Source organism: Mytilus californianus, unplaced genomic scaffold, assembly GCF_021869535.1.
Source record: "Mytilus californianus isolate M0D057914Y unplaced genomic scaffold, xbMytCali1.0.p SCAF_5, whole genome shotgun sequence".
In the NCBI taxonomy this organism is placed as follows: Eukaryota; Metazoa; Mollusca; class Bivalvia; order Mytilida; family Mytilidae; genus Mytilus; species Mytilus californianus.
The window spans coordinates 86,365,829-86,384,547 of record NW_026262701.1 but is presented as its reverse complement, the minus strand read 5'-3'; the positions used below and the strand labels follow the sequence as shown (position 1 = coordinate 86,384,547).

The following is an 18,719-nucleotide window of genomic DNA, read 5'->3' as shown; positions in this document are numbered from 1 at the left end:
TTATGAATTACAAAAACATACCGACAAATTCAATTGTTAAGGGTAAATAACTCCTATAAGATGTCATTGAATTGCTTCGGTCCAAATCAGGCAAAAGTTCCTGAGGATGTAACAAAAAGTAAAATAACAAAAATACCGAACTCCAAGGAAAATTCAAAACGGAAATTCCTTTATCAAATGGCAAAATCAAAAGCCCAAGCACATCAAACGAATGGAAAACAACTGTCATATTCCTGACTTGGTACAGACATTTCCCAATGTAGAAAATGGTGGATTAAACCTGGTTTTATAGCTAGCTAAACCTCTCACTTGTATGACAGTCGCATAGAATTCCATTATATTGACAACATACAAATAAGAAAAAGAATTTTGTTATTATCCTTTGTTGGTTACGGATGAAATTCAATAACAAGAAAAACAGTGTTTAGAAAGACAATAAAACGACTCAACAGGATGAGTTTCAAAAGCACACTAACTGTTCGTTATAATATCCAAAAAATCTAAGCGACATCTTGCGAAACCACTTCTTACCGCAAGAAAAGGGCTTGGCGGAAGAAGAAGATAAAATATATATAATCAGAACAACATTAAAAGATCTTTCCACAAAAAATCGAAAGACCTAATAATCAGAATAAAAGTAGAAGGTCATTCCACGGAGAAGTGGAAAGACCTAATAATAATCAGAACAAAATCAATAGGTCTTTCCGCGGAAAAGTGGAAAGACCTAATAATCGACTTTCACATGAAGGTTTGTACCGTAATACATGTTCAACACCAAATTCCAGGTAAACGCCTCTTTTCCAAGTAAGACGTAGGAAAATTCGTTTTGTATTGTTATGGTAATCTCTGTATGAATAAAATACGTAGGAAAAGCGCAAATATGACAGCAATGTAATAAAACAAACACATCGAAAGAAGACATCAAGAGTTCAACATATATTGTTCAATGAGGACATGCATCATTATATAAATATCACATAGCTGAGAGGGTGATAGAGCAGATTGTTACCCCGAGAAAACATTGTCAACTGAGACTATTTATTTATTGTCTACCATTCCATCAATCGTTACTGACAACCCAAGATAAGGGGGGGGGGGGGGGGGGGGGTTATTTATAGCCATGGCGGCCATGTTTGTTGATGGATCAAAACTTCGGATACAATTTTAACCTAGATACCCTAAGGAACATTTATTTAAAGTTTGAATGTATTTGGCCCAGTAGTTTCAGAGAAGAAGATTTTTGAAATAGTTTACGACGAGAGACGACGAAAATTACCAAATTAGTGGCAGCAACCCAACAATGGTTTGTTTGATTTGTTTGAAAATATCAGGGCTGGTAGATCCTGACCTGTTTAACATTTTTACCGCCTGTCAGATTTGCTCTAAATGCTTTACTTTTTGATATATAAGCAAAAAACTGCATTTGACCCCTATGTTCTTTTTTTAGTCATGGCGGCCATGTTTGTTGATGGATCAAAATTTCGGATACAATTTATAAACTAGATGCCCAAAGGAACATTCATTTAAAGTTTGAAGGTATTTGGCCCAGTAGTTTCAGAAGAGACGATTTTTGAAATAGTAAGACAGAAAATTACCAATTTAGTGGCAGCAACCCAACAATGGTTTGTTTGATTTGTTTGAAAATTTCAGGGCTGGTAGATCTTGACCTGTTTAACATTTTTACCCTATGTCAGATTTGCTCTAAATGCTTTACTTTTTGAGATATAAGCCAAAAACTGCATTTGACCCCTACGTTCTATTTTTAGTCATGGCGGCCATGTTTGTTGATGGATCAAAATTTCGGATACAATTTATAAACTAGATACCATAAGGAACATCATTTAAAGTTTGAAGGTATTTGGCCCAGTAGTTTCAGAGGAGAAGATTTTTGAAATAGTTTACGACGACAGACGACGGACGACGACGGACGCAAAGTGATGGCATAAGCTCACATGGGGCCCTTCGGGCACGGTGAGCTAAAAAGAGATTACCGAAGAGCTGACATCAAAATCAAATTCCCAAAATAAGAATAACAGCCTCCCACAAAAGAACACCCAAACAAACCTAAAAAAAAACCAAAACAAAACAAATAACGAGTTTCGTTAAAATAGGCTGACGTATTTACATTTAGCAGCATTACAGTAATTTTGTGAGTAGTCAATCACCCATGTTATTCATTTTTGCAAGCTTCGACAATCAGTCAAAACGATGCACGTCCAATATGAATAAAGCCAAAGAACAGATAAAACAAGTTCTATGAACGCACGAATGAAGCAATCTAAATTTGCATATCTTAAATTCTTACTCATGTAATTTTCCTTTTGTCATTAGCGTGAATTCCTTTAACAAAACTGACATGCACTACAAAAGGGTATCGTTTCAATTTAAAAATAAGTTACAGATAATGCGTCGTTGATAAAAAAAAACCAAATTGATTGATTGATTGGTGTTTAACGCTACTTTCAACGCATTGTGTTATTTCGTGGCGAAAACTGACAGTCCTAGTCAATTAAGATTGGATTCGAGCGCACCTGTCATGTGTGGAATTCAAATTTACAACCTCAGTCAGGCTAATAATATAGTAGTTCGACTACTTAGACCACTTGGCCAATGAGGCTCCTGACAAAAAAACCAGGAAAATTCATTAAAGAGAAATTACAGTAGTCTTATGGCTCAAAATAAATCAAGCTAGTCTTATGTCTCATAGAACCTGAACTGAATATAAACATATAATATTGAATTCATTGCATACGATGTGTGTTTCTGAAATAATCTTCACCAGGCACACTCGAGCCAAAAGGATAAAACTTTTGAAAGCATTGGTATCTCCTTACTTCTCCGCATTGAACTATGCCACAAAAAAATTATACATAGCATTTGTTTATTTCTATTTTCTCACTAGGGAAACGTAACACCATAACAGTTCATTAAAACAAGGAGTTTATATAAATATTATTTATTAAAAACTACTGTATCATTCAAAAATACATTTCCGCTTATACATAAGTAATAAAACGTTTTATAATAACAAGTCTTCTATCGATAATCAACACAGAATATTCTCAAACAAAACAGTCAAAAGTAAATTCTTATTGAATAAAGATAAGAAAAGAAAAAAAACCTCACAATTAACCAACAAATAACTCTGGTCAATCATGACAACATCTCTGTCAGAAACACATCAACCAAAAACAAGTCAGTAATAGCACTATCATGGAAATTAGCACTTTTGTAAATGTTCAACATTTATGAGAGAAAAACAAAATTTCCGTAATTTCATACAATGCTTTCGTCATCTGGACCTTTTCGGTATTTTGTTTTACTGTCCTGTTTGAGATTCCAAGGCATATTATCCTGAAATAGAAAATAGATATATCACGTGACCAGTAATAATTGGCAATAATAGTATCTCAGAACGAAAGAATCAATCTGAAAAGTCGGCTAGTTTCGTGAGATAGGTAACTGAGTCGCATACGTTTAATTCTATTTCAAAAAGACAACTTGGTACTTAGCATACAATCATAGTGAAAATTATATATAAAATCGGTATTACCGTGCAAACATTCATTCTATCAAGCCCCGGTATTTATAAGCCTTTCTGTTTTCTTTAAATGTATTGTTTAAAAAAGTGGAATTATTCGAAACACTAAGATTAATCTACCACTGGCATATATTGTCTTAGCCTTTTATGGGTTTTCGATATTTAATGCCCTTAAATGTCGTATTTGATGTGGCCTTCCAAACGTTTTTTTTTCGAGCGTCATTGATGAGTCTTATGTAGACAAAACGCGCGTATGGCGTACCAAATAATAAGTCTAATATCTTAAGGAGTTTTTAGGAATTCATATGGTATCATAATAGACGCTGTCTTGAAACGTACTTTAAATGCAGAATATTTATAAGAGAGGCGAAATATACCAGAGGGACATTCAAACTCATAAGTCGAAAATAAACTGACAACGCCATAGCTAAAAAAGAAAAAGACCAACAGACAAACAATAGTACACAAAACACAAACATAGAAAACTAAAGACTGAGCGACACGAACCCCACCAAAAACGTTTGTATTAAAACACCACTGCAAATGAAGTCCGTTTAAGTGAACATGCCCGTGGGTAACGTATCAATTGCGATGGACAGAGGGTATGTTACAGCCGAGATGCCTGTTCTTCCTTACTGGCATGAACATACGGATATTGTTTTTATTTAAAGTTTTTGTAATAAAATTTTAAATCAAGGGATTATTTCACTCATACATAGCTCTTATTCCTTGTCGGGCTTGGCATTATTTTTGGTTCTTTTTGACTTAGATCCTAGTTTTATGTTGCCCATTTGTGTCATTTTCAAGAAAAATATCTTTATGAAACAGACCTTCCAGTTTCGGTATTATTCTTCATGTTATGTGCATTGGGAAAAAAGTATAACAAAAATACCGAACTCCAATGTAAATTCAAAAAGGGGGTAGTCCATAAAAACTGACAAAATCAAACGTTACCAACCTAATGAGATGCATAAATTTCTGCTGCTTAATGACGGAGGCATCATCAATATACATGAACATAAAATTAAAGAGCTTTGCAAGACATTTTTTCTTCTTCCTTTGAAAAGGATTTGTAAGAATTATGCTTCATATAAATAATAAAACAAGTCGACCAGTAAGAGGCACAATTAGTACTCAATTGCTAACCAATTGTTGTTAAAATATCGATCGATCAAAACTCGAAACATCAGCATTGTGATTATTGTCTTTTCTGTATTTGATGTTGAAATCAGCGTGATTCTTCACAAAAAAGGAATTTCATGACCTGAAACAAGAAATTTGTATCTACGATTCCCTTTAAATTTGTGTTGTAAAAAAAGAAGATGAGTCGATCTTTCAGTTGAGCATAATGAATAGTAGCAAATGTAGAGCGTAGAAAAATAAAAGTTTTGATATTATTGCAAAGTTGAAATGATTGTTGTTGAAGACTTTAGAGTAGATCTTTAGACTTTAAAGAAGCCAAATTGGATTGACACCGCTGATTGAGTGTAGACCATCGCAATTATGTCAGACCATCAGCAAATGGATAAAAAAGACAAAAATACCCTTTCGCAAAGGGGGAAAATCTGCGAGGTCATTAATATAATAACAATCAAACACTAAGCAGGTCAAAGCAACACGGATACAACATCTATGTCTTCGAAGACCAAACATGTTTCTGGACAACTGTCTAAACTTCCCGACAAATACTAGTACAGTGTTATCCATATGAACAAAGCTATACGAACAAAGCTGCAAACAATACAGTATCTGAAATGTTAATATAGATGGTTGATAAAAGAACTAAATGAGTACAAATCATGATTCTTTATTCGAAGTTAAAAATTTGAACTTACCACTGAACCAATTTTCCGGTATTTCTTTAGCTGTAAGAATTCTATTGGACCACCATCATCTTCATCCTGGCATTGGAAAAATAATAAAATAACATGTATTTCATAATTTTTCTTCTTCCAATAAAAATATTAATGGTCATCTTTCAGAAAATATTGATTTTATACATAGATTGCTAAAACATTGGATTAAGTCCATTCATACATAATTTTGACATAATGTAAAAAACTGTCCAAGTGTTTTCGTTAAAACATATTCTGATTATCCTAAAAATCTCTAACCTTTTCTTTATAGATTCATTCGTTTCTACCTCAGTTACAGTATAACAATATGTTTACAAATTATCATCTTCTAACTATTGTCATCGAACATTCCCAATGAAAGTCCACCGTGAGAAGTCCTCAGAATGGATTGTAGCAATATGCATTGTTATTTAAAATGCAATGTGTATAAAAAAAATGAAGACCCCTCCAGAAAGAAATTTGATTTTTATAACCCGTAATGAAAAAAAAAGTTCAAAGATTCTATCGTTGTTTCTATAATTTTAGAGTAATTCAATTAAAAACTGTTTTAATGAAGAAAATGCTGTTCAGCAGCGAACACATACGTTACATAATGAAAATAAATTATGTGTTTTGCATAGAATACAAAATATATTGAAAACAGAATATGAACAACAAGTTCACAAACAAAATCGTCTAAGATCTATTTTACCCGAGTTGCAACGTTACTTTTAATGAAAAAAAAAAAACATAATTTAAAAACATAATTTAAGTAAAATATTTACAATAAGATTATTAAATGCTTCATCTATATCACGAAGCACTTGCGACTGTGGGTATGTACCATTTAGGCACTTAACTGCTCTAGTGACAGAAATGTACATAGAATAACCATACGAAAGAGCAATTTTGTTAAAAAAACTGATGAACTCAAATAAAAAAACACACACAAGTAAATAAATTCATCATAAATACCAGGCTTAAAAGTTTGTACCAAAGATACTTGTTTCATCTACAACATACTCATTAGGGAACAGAGATTGACGTTTTTCATTGAAGTGGGAAAAGAGAACAGTAAAGGGACTGGTTATTAATATATTTCTTTAGTTCCAAAATAATCATAGCATATTGTACATAGTTCACATAATGTATAATCATAATTCGATTAAAAATTTTGAAAGAACTGCTAATTCTTGTTTTTTATGAAAACAGTTCATATGAGCATAAACACTGATTATAAAATACCCACAAGCAAATTATATTATCTACAAGTCAATGGTAACGAAGTTAGTATCAACATGCTAATTTCTGGTAATCAAACTAATATAGTTTAGAAATCTTCCAATTTCTATATTTCGGTATGGAAAAAATACTTTACCTTGAGGAACATCTTAACGAGTGGTAACATGGTATTTTTCGCTGAAATACTAACCTTTTGTGGATATAAATATATACAAGGTAATTTAATTCTGTTTATTCCTTAGCATATTCCACGTTTTCTGTGTTTTCTCTCATATGTCTGCATTTTATTTCTTGCTTTAGGCTTTTAAAGTAACATCTTAATCTATACTTTCTTACTGCAGGGTTATGTAAGAATTCAGTGAAACATTGTATTCGTAATTTGAATTTTGATATTATTTTCTACGTTTACTTGATTAACTGAAGAGGAACTACATGTTTGGTGGCAAGATCCAAAACAATGATTTCAACAATATGTAAATATCTAGAATACTTCTAAAAAATAAGACAGAAATCGTCGATGATCTGGGATCAATTTCAAATTCCAAAAAAGACAAAACACTAACAACTAACAAGATTACCATTGACGAAGTTCTTGACCTTGACCTCGAACAGGCAAATGGACATATAGCGGTGTTGAACAAGTCTTTTTTTATATCACAAACCCTTTTCATCTCGATCAGTTGAGTAACCAAAAGTACAAAAAGAACGTATATTTAAAATCCGGTAGAGTAAAAACACTTCTTAAAGCCGGTATATTAAATACCAGAAACATAAGAACAACTAGTTTAACATTTTCAAAAAGGTAGGAAGTGCTTAGCAGTATCATAAATTACATCAACATGAAACAATTATTGCTAATCGGGTCTCGAATAGCCATACTGTAATATAAGTTATTATCTTTCAAGTATAATATCTTCTTCTGCCGATTCTATATTTCATACTAGACAATATAATCTTAGCCACATCAGACCGATATTTGTTAAGTTATAATTTCATGATGGCGTGAATATCGACGTATCAAAGATGTCCGATTTAACATTAATATAACGATGTAATAATATATCATTCGGATTACTTTTATAATGAAATTCTGACTGCAACATTTGTATCAACCGTTTATCAAACTAATTCATATATGATAAAAGAAATAAAAATAATTGCTAGTTCCAAAGTGTTCAGAAAAATATATAGCTAAAGTAAAATGCTGAAAATTTTATTCCTTGTCTAAAAATATATAAAATAAATACGATAAATTCCCGTTCATTGCAAACTTAACTTGTACTATTTTTTTAAATAAAAACTTTATTCCTAAAATTTTGCAAAAGATAAACCAGAGTTAACCTAATATAATTCTTAAACAACGAGGAACTATATATCAAATGCCATCAATGTTGTGAAAATGAATTATATGCAAAAACAAACCGTTTGAATATATGTAAAAAGCCGAGTGCAAAATTAAGCAATCATTGAAGCATTGTTATACATGCATATAAAATCAATCTCTGGTTAGGAAAGAGATTAGCGTGATGTGCGATGAATGGTTTTTTATTTTTATTTGATGCTTACATTATCTACATCCTACATGGATAGAATAAATACATTATTACACAATTTAATTATTGTAAACAATGCTTTTTATTTTTATATTTATAGCAAAACATTTCATTTTCTAATTATTGCTTACATTTAGGAAAAAGTAGGCTGTGAAATTTTGTCTGATATTGAAATATTAGTCTATCGGTTAACGATGAAAACTGCCGAAAATATGTCATTTTTATATAAACAGAATGACACAAATCTGAAAAAAAAATCCAAACAATTATAGATGTTAAATCTGATTCTAAAATTTTAAGGATGGACAAAGAGGAAGGAAGTAGAATACTGACATAGAAAATTTCGTACATATAAATAATAAAACAATACATTTTAAAACAAGAATAACTTATCTGAAAATTTATTTTTGTTCGGTCAGACAAAAGATAACTAGAATGTACACGATTATAAAAATACACAAATTTTAAAAATGGAAGATATAAAGACTTACATCGTCCATATCATCGTCGTCAACGATCAATTCCCCTTCATCTTCCTGTTTCATCATTTTGTCTTCCGGCATGAGTTCGTCAAGCCATTTTAATTCATTCTTTGAAAAAATTCGTTCCATTCCCTTTCTTACAAAACATGTACCGAGAACCATAACAGGAAAAACAATAGATATTGTTTTTATAGCTTTAATAGCCCATAGTATTCCCAAACATAAAATTTGGAAAAAAGTAAACAGGTGAACGCGTTTTATCCTGACGTGGCGAAGGTACATGTGATCTGGTTGATACTTAGCAGGCATGAGCATTATCATCATACGGTCCATGAACTGTAAAATAAAAGACTTTGGATTTAGATAAACATACTTTACCAGTTAAATCAAATTCGTGTTTTGAACGACGCAAAAGACACTTTGAATTACAATGAAATGTGTATAAAATATAAGACTCCACAAACACATAAATTGATGAAAATGCGTAATTAAAATTCAAAGTCCATGTACTCTTAATATACTCATTAGGAATATTTTTTTTCCAATACATGAAATGAACACAGGTTAAAGTATTGCCAAGGAAATAATTTCTATATTTGATAAGCGTTCTATGTCAAAAAAGATTTTTGCGATTTCGTCTGAGAATGATAACAAATATCTTCACACAGAAATTCATTTTCTATTTAATATTATATTTTCTTTTCAAGTGTAACATTTTTTAGTTTTTTGATTAAAATTTGAGTAACTAGAAAGTCGCTGCACACATTTTACCACTGGTTATCAATAGATACAAGAAAATTTTCGACCAATCAAATACATCCGACGTTGCATTATATCGTTTACTTGGCATTGATAGATTCATTGCCTGCTCTATATATAATTTTGTAATAATGAAAAGGGGATATAATTGATTACTTTTTAAATTTTGGAACATACCTGCATTCCCCTGAGTGCTGATACTCCCATATACAAAAATACACCATATAAAACAGGCATTGGTACAAGCTAAAATAAAGCAATAATAAGTGATTAAAACTATCTATAATTCAGATCTATCAAAAGGTTAAATAGTTGTCTTGCAGCCGACAATTCTCACTTCTTCAATGTGTATGAATGTTACAGCGTCCTAAACAGTGGCTTATGCGAATCCATCTGTTGGAGGTTCTTTGATTGATTATCACGTTTGTTTGCATGATTTTACCTAAGCGGCTGCCTCAATGAGAATACATTGGTTTATGTTTAGGTTTCACGACGATGCAGAGGTGTTCCTCAACTGTTTAACTTTTGGCGGATTTCCAAAATTAACTATCTAGTACAGCCGACGAGAAAATTTTTTAGAAATGCGCAGCTCTTGCATTGAATTGATTTCGGTATCTCAAAATTTTGTTTTACTACCATTTTATTTAAAAACGCTGCTGGTGGTAAGTGCTTTTATACTGGTATGAAACTACTTCGATATTGCGTCAGCAGTTAGCCACAAGGAATAGTATACAGTTTCGTAGAGACTATTATAAGATATTCAAAAACTTTAAATCAATATTCATGACATACAAGTTTTTATTTGTCAAGAATTTACAGAGCCGAATAGGCCTCAAAACTATTGTGTGGTAATAATTTTCTATAAACATGTCACTAGAACGTCAAATCTTTTTTTATACTAATTTCCAATTTATAATAATGAACAATACAAAGGACAAGGAAACAAATAAACAAATAGTGAAAGCACAAATTTGAACCTACTTGTAATATACTTGTCATAAAAACAGAACATCCATTTAGTATTGCAATTATTAAAGGTGTAAGGCGCTGTTCTCTGAAAGAAAAATAAAGTTATCTTCACATATTTACATAATTAAATGTAGATATATATTAAGTTAATGGTCTAACAATTTACTATTTTTATCAAATATTTCAATTGATACATATAGAAAATATTTGGAAGAGGAAACCAATGGAGGCAATCAAAATCAATAAGAAAGACGTTAAACATCACGACTAATAGAAAAACAAACCATACAAACCACTATACACTACACAAAAAATAAAATTTGAGTAATACGAACCCTACAAAAACATGGGGTCTACTCAGGTGCACCAGAAGGGCCAACAGGCTGTGTTCTAGTTGTAACACCCGTCTCGTTACTCTAATTAATATTCATTAATGGGTCCTTACCGATGATAACGTATTACATAGTAACGGAATGGTAAACATCTCTCTGGTCTTACCTTACGACATCACAAAATTACTAAACAAATGGTAATTAAATTCTCCCATCCTTATGCATGACTTGAAAAAGAAAACCTTGTGTTTAAAAGGAAACAAATGAAACAAAAATTACATTTCCTAAATGCTTCAGATGTTTCTGCCAAACATCTAATTATTTTCATAAGAGTAAAACCATTGCAAAAACTAAACTGCTCGGTTAATTTCACATAACTCACATAATTAATCACAGGCAATTTTAGTTAACCAATGTTCTGATCTCATAAACCCATTAAGATGATACAAATCAAGGTAAAGACCATAACTGAGGGAATTGCATGAACTCCAAAGAAGCGAAACTGTGAGTGTCGACTAGAGTAAATGCATGCATCATCTGCTATGGGAGTCATGGGAATACACACTCAGTCAAATAGTCCCAATCAGGAATAGAATATTATCAATTAATTTACAGATCGTAATACTATTTTGGTATCTTAAGTTCTAACGAAGACAACACAAACGTGTCGCAAGTGAGTTTAGACACAGACACATCGTATTGGTCAACCTATTCGTGTTGGTGACAGTTAAACCTTTGCAGTGTCGATTTTAGTGGTTTCCCTCATAATTCTGTTGGACCGTTTTCGTGTAAGAAGCTCTTAAAATATTTAGTATAAACAATAGTTATTTGTTTCAACTGGTTAGTACCTTATGCCGGTATATAAGTGATTAACGTACCTACAACCAAGAAAGACTGGTTTTTCACCGGGTGCAGTACATTCAGATTCCATTTTAAGACTGTTAACATGTGCCATTGATCGGACTGTAGCAGCAACATACCAAGGAAGACCGAAAAACGAACACACCACAAGACAGAACGTTGTTACTGTCAAATCTAAATGGTAACCACAACCTTTCTATAAAAGAAATGAAAACCTTGCAAATTCTGCCTATATATTCGTATCAGTTAATTTCACGTGTATACAGTGAAACACTAATGAAAAATAACCCCTTCCACATAGAACCCTTCGATATTTGAAAGGTTCTATGCAAAGACACTGTTGATTAACATTTACCAAGAACAAGTTCTCGTAAATAGTATTTCAAACAAACAACAATAAAAACAGGGTTATCACATCAATTTATAATTTTTCTTCTAGATATAATGAACGAAGAAAACACAAGTTTATAGTCTAGTGCTAAATTAGTTCATAATGTTGCTATTGGAACACATTCCTTACGTATCAAACTCAATTAATGTTGTTCTGACCGTATATGTCACATAATCACACAATACACCGTATATGAACAAAGCCGACAAGACCGGAGAAGTTCAGGAAAAATGTCACAAAAAGTCGAATGTAATGCAGCAAAGATTAATCCATGTTCACTCCTCAAGGTATGTTTAAAGGGTTTATATTGATATTCAAAATTAACACGAATAAATCGAGAATTCCTCAGATTTATGTGCAATAATCGAGAAGACCAGCTATTTATCCTTCTAAATTAAATTGTCATATACTTTTTTTTAAGATTATCATATTTGTTAATACATTTCCTATATCTTTTTTTATTGAAGACACATAACAATGAATTGTTATTCACAAAGAAACACTGTTTTTTTTTATTTAGAGTTTTTATAATAACGAGTTGATCAGTGTGCTCCAACATTTATTTGTTGAAAACTGATAAAATTCGGGAAATGAGTAATGCTTAGGACTATCTGAAATACTTTGAAATTCGATGTTTAGAAAGAGCTAAGTATATTCTTCATACAATTATATACTTTTTTTACAACATTAACTCCTTTTCTCATCGTTTAGTTCTATCTTTATTAGAACTGAATATTACAACGACTCCATAATATTTGTTTAAATCATGTCTTTCTTTTTACGTTTTATAAGTTTTTGCTGAACCTTTAGGAAATAATCGATGATTAAATTCAGTTTATGTGGGTTTTTCAATTTTGAAAACATAAGTTCTTGAATTTTTTGAAATCATTCTTCATTTCAAGGATTTACACCAGACGTATGCCTTATGTTAACTTCAAAACAGAAACTCGGAAAAAGACAACAAAAGTAAAAGAAACAACAAATAACAGTTTCATGCAAAGATCTAATTCCTTTTTTGAGTTTGGCTATAGTTTGGTCCTTCTTGGTTTAACCGATCTTAAACTTGTGTTTTAGGTTTCGGATTTACATTTAGATCCCAATCATCATAAAGACACATTAATTGTCGAAATGCGAATCTGGTGCAGTTAAAATGATACCATTGAATGTATTCACACAGTCATTTGTTTATAAGTCGGTCCAGGGATAGCTGTAGAATCGTAGCTCTTATGACCATTGTAAAATTTTAGATTTTGCGGACCAGCTAGCTGCGGAAACGTATCTCTTATTGTCTTTGTGTTATTTCGTCGATAATTTGCGGACATCTTTGCATCTAAAGTCCGTAAACTATAAAAAAATATCACAAGGACAACTATAGCTCCGAATCCGCATCTAGTTCAGGCAAGGAACAACACTTATTGATCAAGCATTGGAAATTTGTTGCATTGATTTTAAATTGTTTTGAATAATATTGTTATAAATCTGATAAAAAAAAACAGATTTCTTTAAATGAAAATTTCAATAATATGTACGAAAATGTACAAACAGGAGCACACGTTTAAGTCAATGTTTTGAGAAAAATATATATTATGTATATAGTAAAGATAAGCATATTAGTAGACAGATTAGTAAATATATGTATACATAATATTAAACATATTAAATATATGCAGCAATACTCTATGCAATTAATTCGATGACACTATGAAACATAATTATAACATACGTTCTAATATGTCACACTTTTACTTACAATTATTTCAGCTGGAATATGAAATAATGGACCTATAATGTATAAAAAGTAACCTAATCATTTAGTACATATTACTTTTTTTTATGCTGTATTGATTTTATTTTGCATATTGCATGCCATTAATTGGTAAATCAACATCTGGCTTTGCAAAAGAACTACAGAAGGCACTATGAAATCAGTGAAATATGATAAAAGTATTTGTACCATCAATACATTTTTCCCCAAATTGAAAAAAACCATGCGATGAGAAGTGTCTACATGTATAAGTACATAAAAAAAAAACAGCCGAAGAGGAGGAAAATTTTAATGTTGCAAGAAATAGAGAAATAGAGTAATTAAATTTTGCATTTAAGATATGAAAAATTGCACAATTTCTTAAATAGCTTTTAATTAGAAAATTAAAAAAATCAAAGCGGTATAATAAAATTCCTTTTATTAATTAAAAATTATTGCCTCATCAAATTCTTATTTTTTATATCTACAGAATATGTAATAATGTTTAAAGCAGACCCCAAACGTTGTGATTGGTTCAAAACGCCAAAAAAAAAATGGAAGTTCACCCAATGACGTAATGTTTTTTTTGGGGGTACAAGGAATGAAATTAACCATAGTTGATGAATTGCTCCAGAAGTCAAAATGTACAAATGTAATGAATGAAAAGACGATGGTTGAACAAAATAATACAACTGAAGTTTAAACAATAAAGAAAATTATCTAAGCTAGCATTGGATCATACCTTCAGTTTGTTTTCTTTTCTGTTAATGATGACAGCTGTAATTTGTTGGTCCATAAAGATCAGAATCACAGCCACTAACGCTGGCAAAGCTGTAGCTATCCACACCCACCACGGATTGTGTGGGCTGTATGGACTTGTGAACCACCCCCTATCTGGTCTGGAAGGCTGTGGAAAATTTAAATCATTGTTATTAAAAAAGAGAGGTTCTAATAAAAACGATGGATCTTTTTACTTTGCAAAAATGTAGTTTATATCAAGCCTTCTCTTAGAATTAAATAAAGTATTGTTCATGGAAAATTTTTTAAGCGCCAGGCTGTTCGCAATTGTCAGATTTTGTAAAAATAATACATGGAAAATCCAATTTTGAAAGAAATTAAACGATAACAAATGACAAGATATCTCTTAGAATGTGCTTTCAGAAAATAAAATTGGGGTCACGAGACTAATTTCCTGCAACAATTCAAAAAAGATACTACTGTAAATTCCTATATAAAAATTCGTATATCTTAGGTATCTCCCCTTATATGGCTGACTTGAAAAGAAAACAAATCAATAAAAAATATAATGTAATAATGAAATAAAACATTTTTTTCCCATTTAGATGAAAATTCTGAAAAAAAATCTCAAAATATGCATTCTTCATTAAAGATCTACACCAATGTTTTCTGCTGTTTCGCAATCCAAGCTTATGGAAAATAAAAAATCTAGACAGATTGTTTTTTTCTATTTTACAATCAAAGATTAAGGAAAATCTACCTTAAAATTGTAAACATATGTCAATAAAAAAGTCGATATCGATATCGATAAATCAAAATTTCTGGAGGAAGAAATTAATAAATGACCCATACATTATGATATTGGCATTAACACAAAAGATCTGATGCGTTTAAACAAGTTTAAACAAACCTGAATTGTATTTGGTACCATTAGCTTTGGAGTTGGAACACCAAGAAGTACATCAAGTAAAACCATTGTACAAATAGATATAAACACTGCAAAATCTCCAATTGTTTGACGTACCTGAAATGGAATCAGCTTAAAATCTATATTGATAGTTATTGATAATAATCTAAATAAATTTCAATTATATCTATTTTTGCATGAACATTTTTAAAGCGCTGCCTAGATTTTGTTTCTATTGGTTTGTATATTCCGAACAGATTTTAGACTTTGGAAAATTGGTAAACTAGTGTTGCCTCTTACTTAATCATGTTTCAAAAATACCAAGGTCAGAAAGTCTAATAAAATAACATGTAAAAATAAAAGAATTTGATAAGAACAATAAAATATACACTTACATAAAAATGCCAGTATTGGCCAATTTCAGAAAAAAACTACTTAAATCTGTATCCCGTATTCGTTACCGAAAATAAATAATACAGTGAGTGAAATATTTCTGAATGGATATAGATTAGTAATAGATTTGTTTGGTAATAAAAGCAACCGATAAAGTAATATTTACTGAAAAATAATGTCATATTAATGGAACATAGAAAAACGTGATATTCAAGAACAGTTATCTCTCTTTGAATGATTTATAATCAATGTTCACTGTAAATTTAGCAGGACTACAGTCAAGATTATATATTTCATGTCTTATACAAATTAGAAAAAATGTTTATTTGCAGGCTTTCCTAACTAAATTTTCTATCCCCTAATTAATGGCGGGAAGAGATTCAGAATTAGAATCAGTAACGTTTGTGACATTGATCAATTTTCAATTTATAATTGTCAAATTATATTTAATGGATGGCGTTTTAAGGAATAATCTATAAGACGAACAAGCGTCTTTGGTGTTACATCTAACAGCAGAAAATGCCTTTGGTGTTGCATCTAACAGCAGAAATTCTAAGTCGTACAGAATTGCAAGCTACTGAAATTGATTTCATGCACCATGTGCTCATTTATTTTTTTTTTTTTATTGCTAATCAGTGTGTATTAGAAATAAAATATTGGATATTCAAACGTATCAAACATTTAGTCCTTCTAATATTAACATTTTATCTTACATGTTTTAAATATAAAGTTGCATTTTTATATATTAAAACTGATCGATTTGTGTTGGTACTTGATTTCCTAGTTTTTATGTATACAGCTAAGAGTCAAAGACATAACCAAAACCGTTTCTACCATTTGATTGATCGACCGATTAAAGAAAGAATCCGGCTCTTTATATGATTTAAGTACAATACTATCATTTGTTTAATATAAATTACATATAAACAACTCACTACTGTTGGGAAGAATGTACTTTTCTTCATGTTCACTAATGCCCATGCAACGCCGAATGTTCCAACGCCAATTATAAAGGATAGGAAAAACACGTTGTCATGATAGACTGTAGTACCACAACCAGAACCTTCCAGGACACCTCCTAGATTGACACAGTCTTCTCTTTGTACGCTGGTCCAGTTTGTAATTGCATCCGTGGTTGAATTGAAAGCATTAGTAGTCAATGGCATTGTTGTCATATTATAGACGCTTGATTGATTATTTGTGACACAGAAACATGTATAATCCAATGGAATTTCTGGATGGATATTAAACGGATGTGTCTCTGCTATTGAGAATATTTTCTTGAATGCTTCTACTATGAAAATAATGGCAATTAAGCAAGCAAAACTTTCCTCTGTAAATCTTGTTATATAACGGACTAATGCACTCAAGTCAAATGCAACAATGATCAGTAAAAACAGAGCTGACCACAGACCTACCAGGCATCGAAATGGTAGAAAGTCCCAGTCATTGTCTCTAAAAGGAAAAGACAATGTGAAAGAAAAACACTTATAGTTAATTGTATACGAAAGAAGCTTCCCTGGCCTTAGTCATTACTTTTTCAACATTTTATTTTTACATTCTAATTCGAGATAGTTGAATAAGGAAGTAGCACACCTTATCTATCATAAATTTCATATCCCAGATCTGAGTTGATAAATATGGTAACATTTGGAATTGTATTAGCCATAAACTGAAAGAGAAAAGTGTACGTCAAGATAATGATGTTTTGTATTGGCAGTTATAGGCTTCTAACTTTTTAAAAGTTTTTAATCGAGACAAATTTCATCACAAAATAGAATAACTATTCTGATAACAATACAAAATGGACGAGCCAGGTCGACCAATGTTACATAAAAAGCTACATCATATGTATTTTTAAACAAATTTATATCCATAGCAATGCGTGTCTAACACGCCATGTTTGTAAGTCTTGAAGTAACATTTTAAAAACGTAAAATCAAATGACAAAAGATTTCAGAACTAAAAATCTGCATACCGACACATTGTGTAGATTATAATTTCCAACACAAGTACAGGTCCGGTACTACCCATTATAATCAATGGCTGTCCACCAAATAATGCAAAAATCAGGTTTACAAAGGCAACAGCTACAATACATTCCATTGTTCCCTGTAAACGAAAGAAATACTACAAAATCTGTGAATGCACGATCTATCATAACATTATAAGAATTTTCTTATTTGTCTATTGAAATAGATTAGTATGCCGATTAACAAACACTGTTCAAAATACTTTGAATACAATAAGGAGTTTACAATCAGAGCCTTCGTAAGTATTCGAAAAATCGAAAAAAAAAGTGAAAGAACATAATTTCTGCTGAATTTATCGCCGAAAAGGGGGTTATTTCTTTACTCTTACTTTTCAATTTTGTAAAATATTTTTTAAAAAAGTTTTATTTTGCTTCATTCATTTTATTTTCTATGTATGCAGTAGATTGCTTAATATGCGTCACGTACCATGTAGTGATGTGTTGACTGTCCTAGTAAAGCTCCGAATGTTATGTTGGGTGTTAGTGTAGCTAGATACATAAAGAGAACAGCACCGAGACACTGTATGTGGAAACCATCTTTGAAGTCACTGATATAGAATGGAATCTTTCGCTTTACGTCTTCAATAAGACCACCAAATAATCTATACAAATGTAACATATGAGTAGGTATATAATTTAGCGATTTAATTAACCTTTGAAACATTACTGTTTTTTTAATTAAAAACCATAAAGCAATAACATATATGTCGTTAGGCAACTTAAATGATTTATTCTTCGAGAAAACAAGACATCGGTAGGAATTTGGTCAACTTACCTCTGTCTATTTGCACTAATTGCAATTAAGAATTGTCCTGCAAATAACTTTCAGGGAAATAAAGTTGTCACAAAAAAGAAAACAAAGAGACACACTGAAAATACAATATCTTAAAAGTGTCCCAACAAATTGTAAATAAGACAACTTCAAAATCTTTTCTACCTT

The 18,719-nt window shown here is 31.2% G+C and overlaps 1 protein-coding gene across 1 annotated transcript in view; it reads right to left on the bottom strand.

Annotated features, from left to right (window-relative positions):
- Positions 1-2,996: 2,996 nt before the first annotated feature.
- Positions 2,997-18,719, bottom strand: part of LOC127702801 (electroneutral sodium bicarbonate exchanger 1-like) — a 29,818-nt gene continuing 14,095 nt past the window's right edge. The window contains exons 7-17 of the mRNA XM_052207105.1: positions 18,207-18,381; positions 17,726-17,859; positions 16,683-17,202; positions 15,358-15,471; positions 14,452-14,616; positions 11,592-11,770; positions 10,394-10,466; positions 9,590-9,658; positions 8,663-8,989; positions 5,377-5,442; positions 2,997-3,354 (exon numbers count right to left, since the gene is read on the bottom strand). Of these exons, the coding sequence (XP_052063065.1) occupies positions 3,277-3,354; positions 5,377-5,442; positions 8,663-8,989; positions 9,590-9,658; positions 10,394-10,466; positions 11,592-11,770; positions 14,452-14,616; positions 15,358-15,471; positions 16,683-17,202; positions 17,726-17,859; positions 18,207-18,381 (1,900 nt within the window). The 3' untranslated portion in view covers positions 2,997-3,276. The remainder of the gene's footprint in view (positions 3,355-5,376; positions 5,443-8,662; positions 8,990-9,589; positions 9,659-10,393; positions 10,467-11,591; positions 11,771-14,451; positions 14,617-15,357; positions 15,472-16,682; positions 17,203-17,725; positions 17,860-18,206; positions 18,382-18,719) is intronic.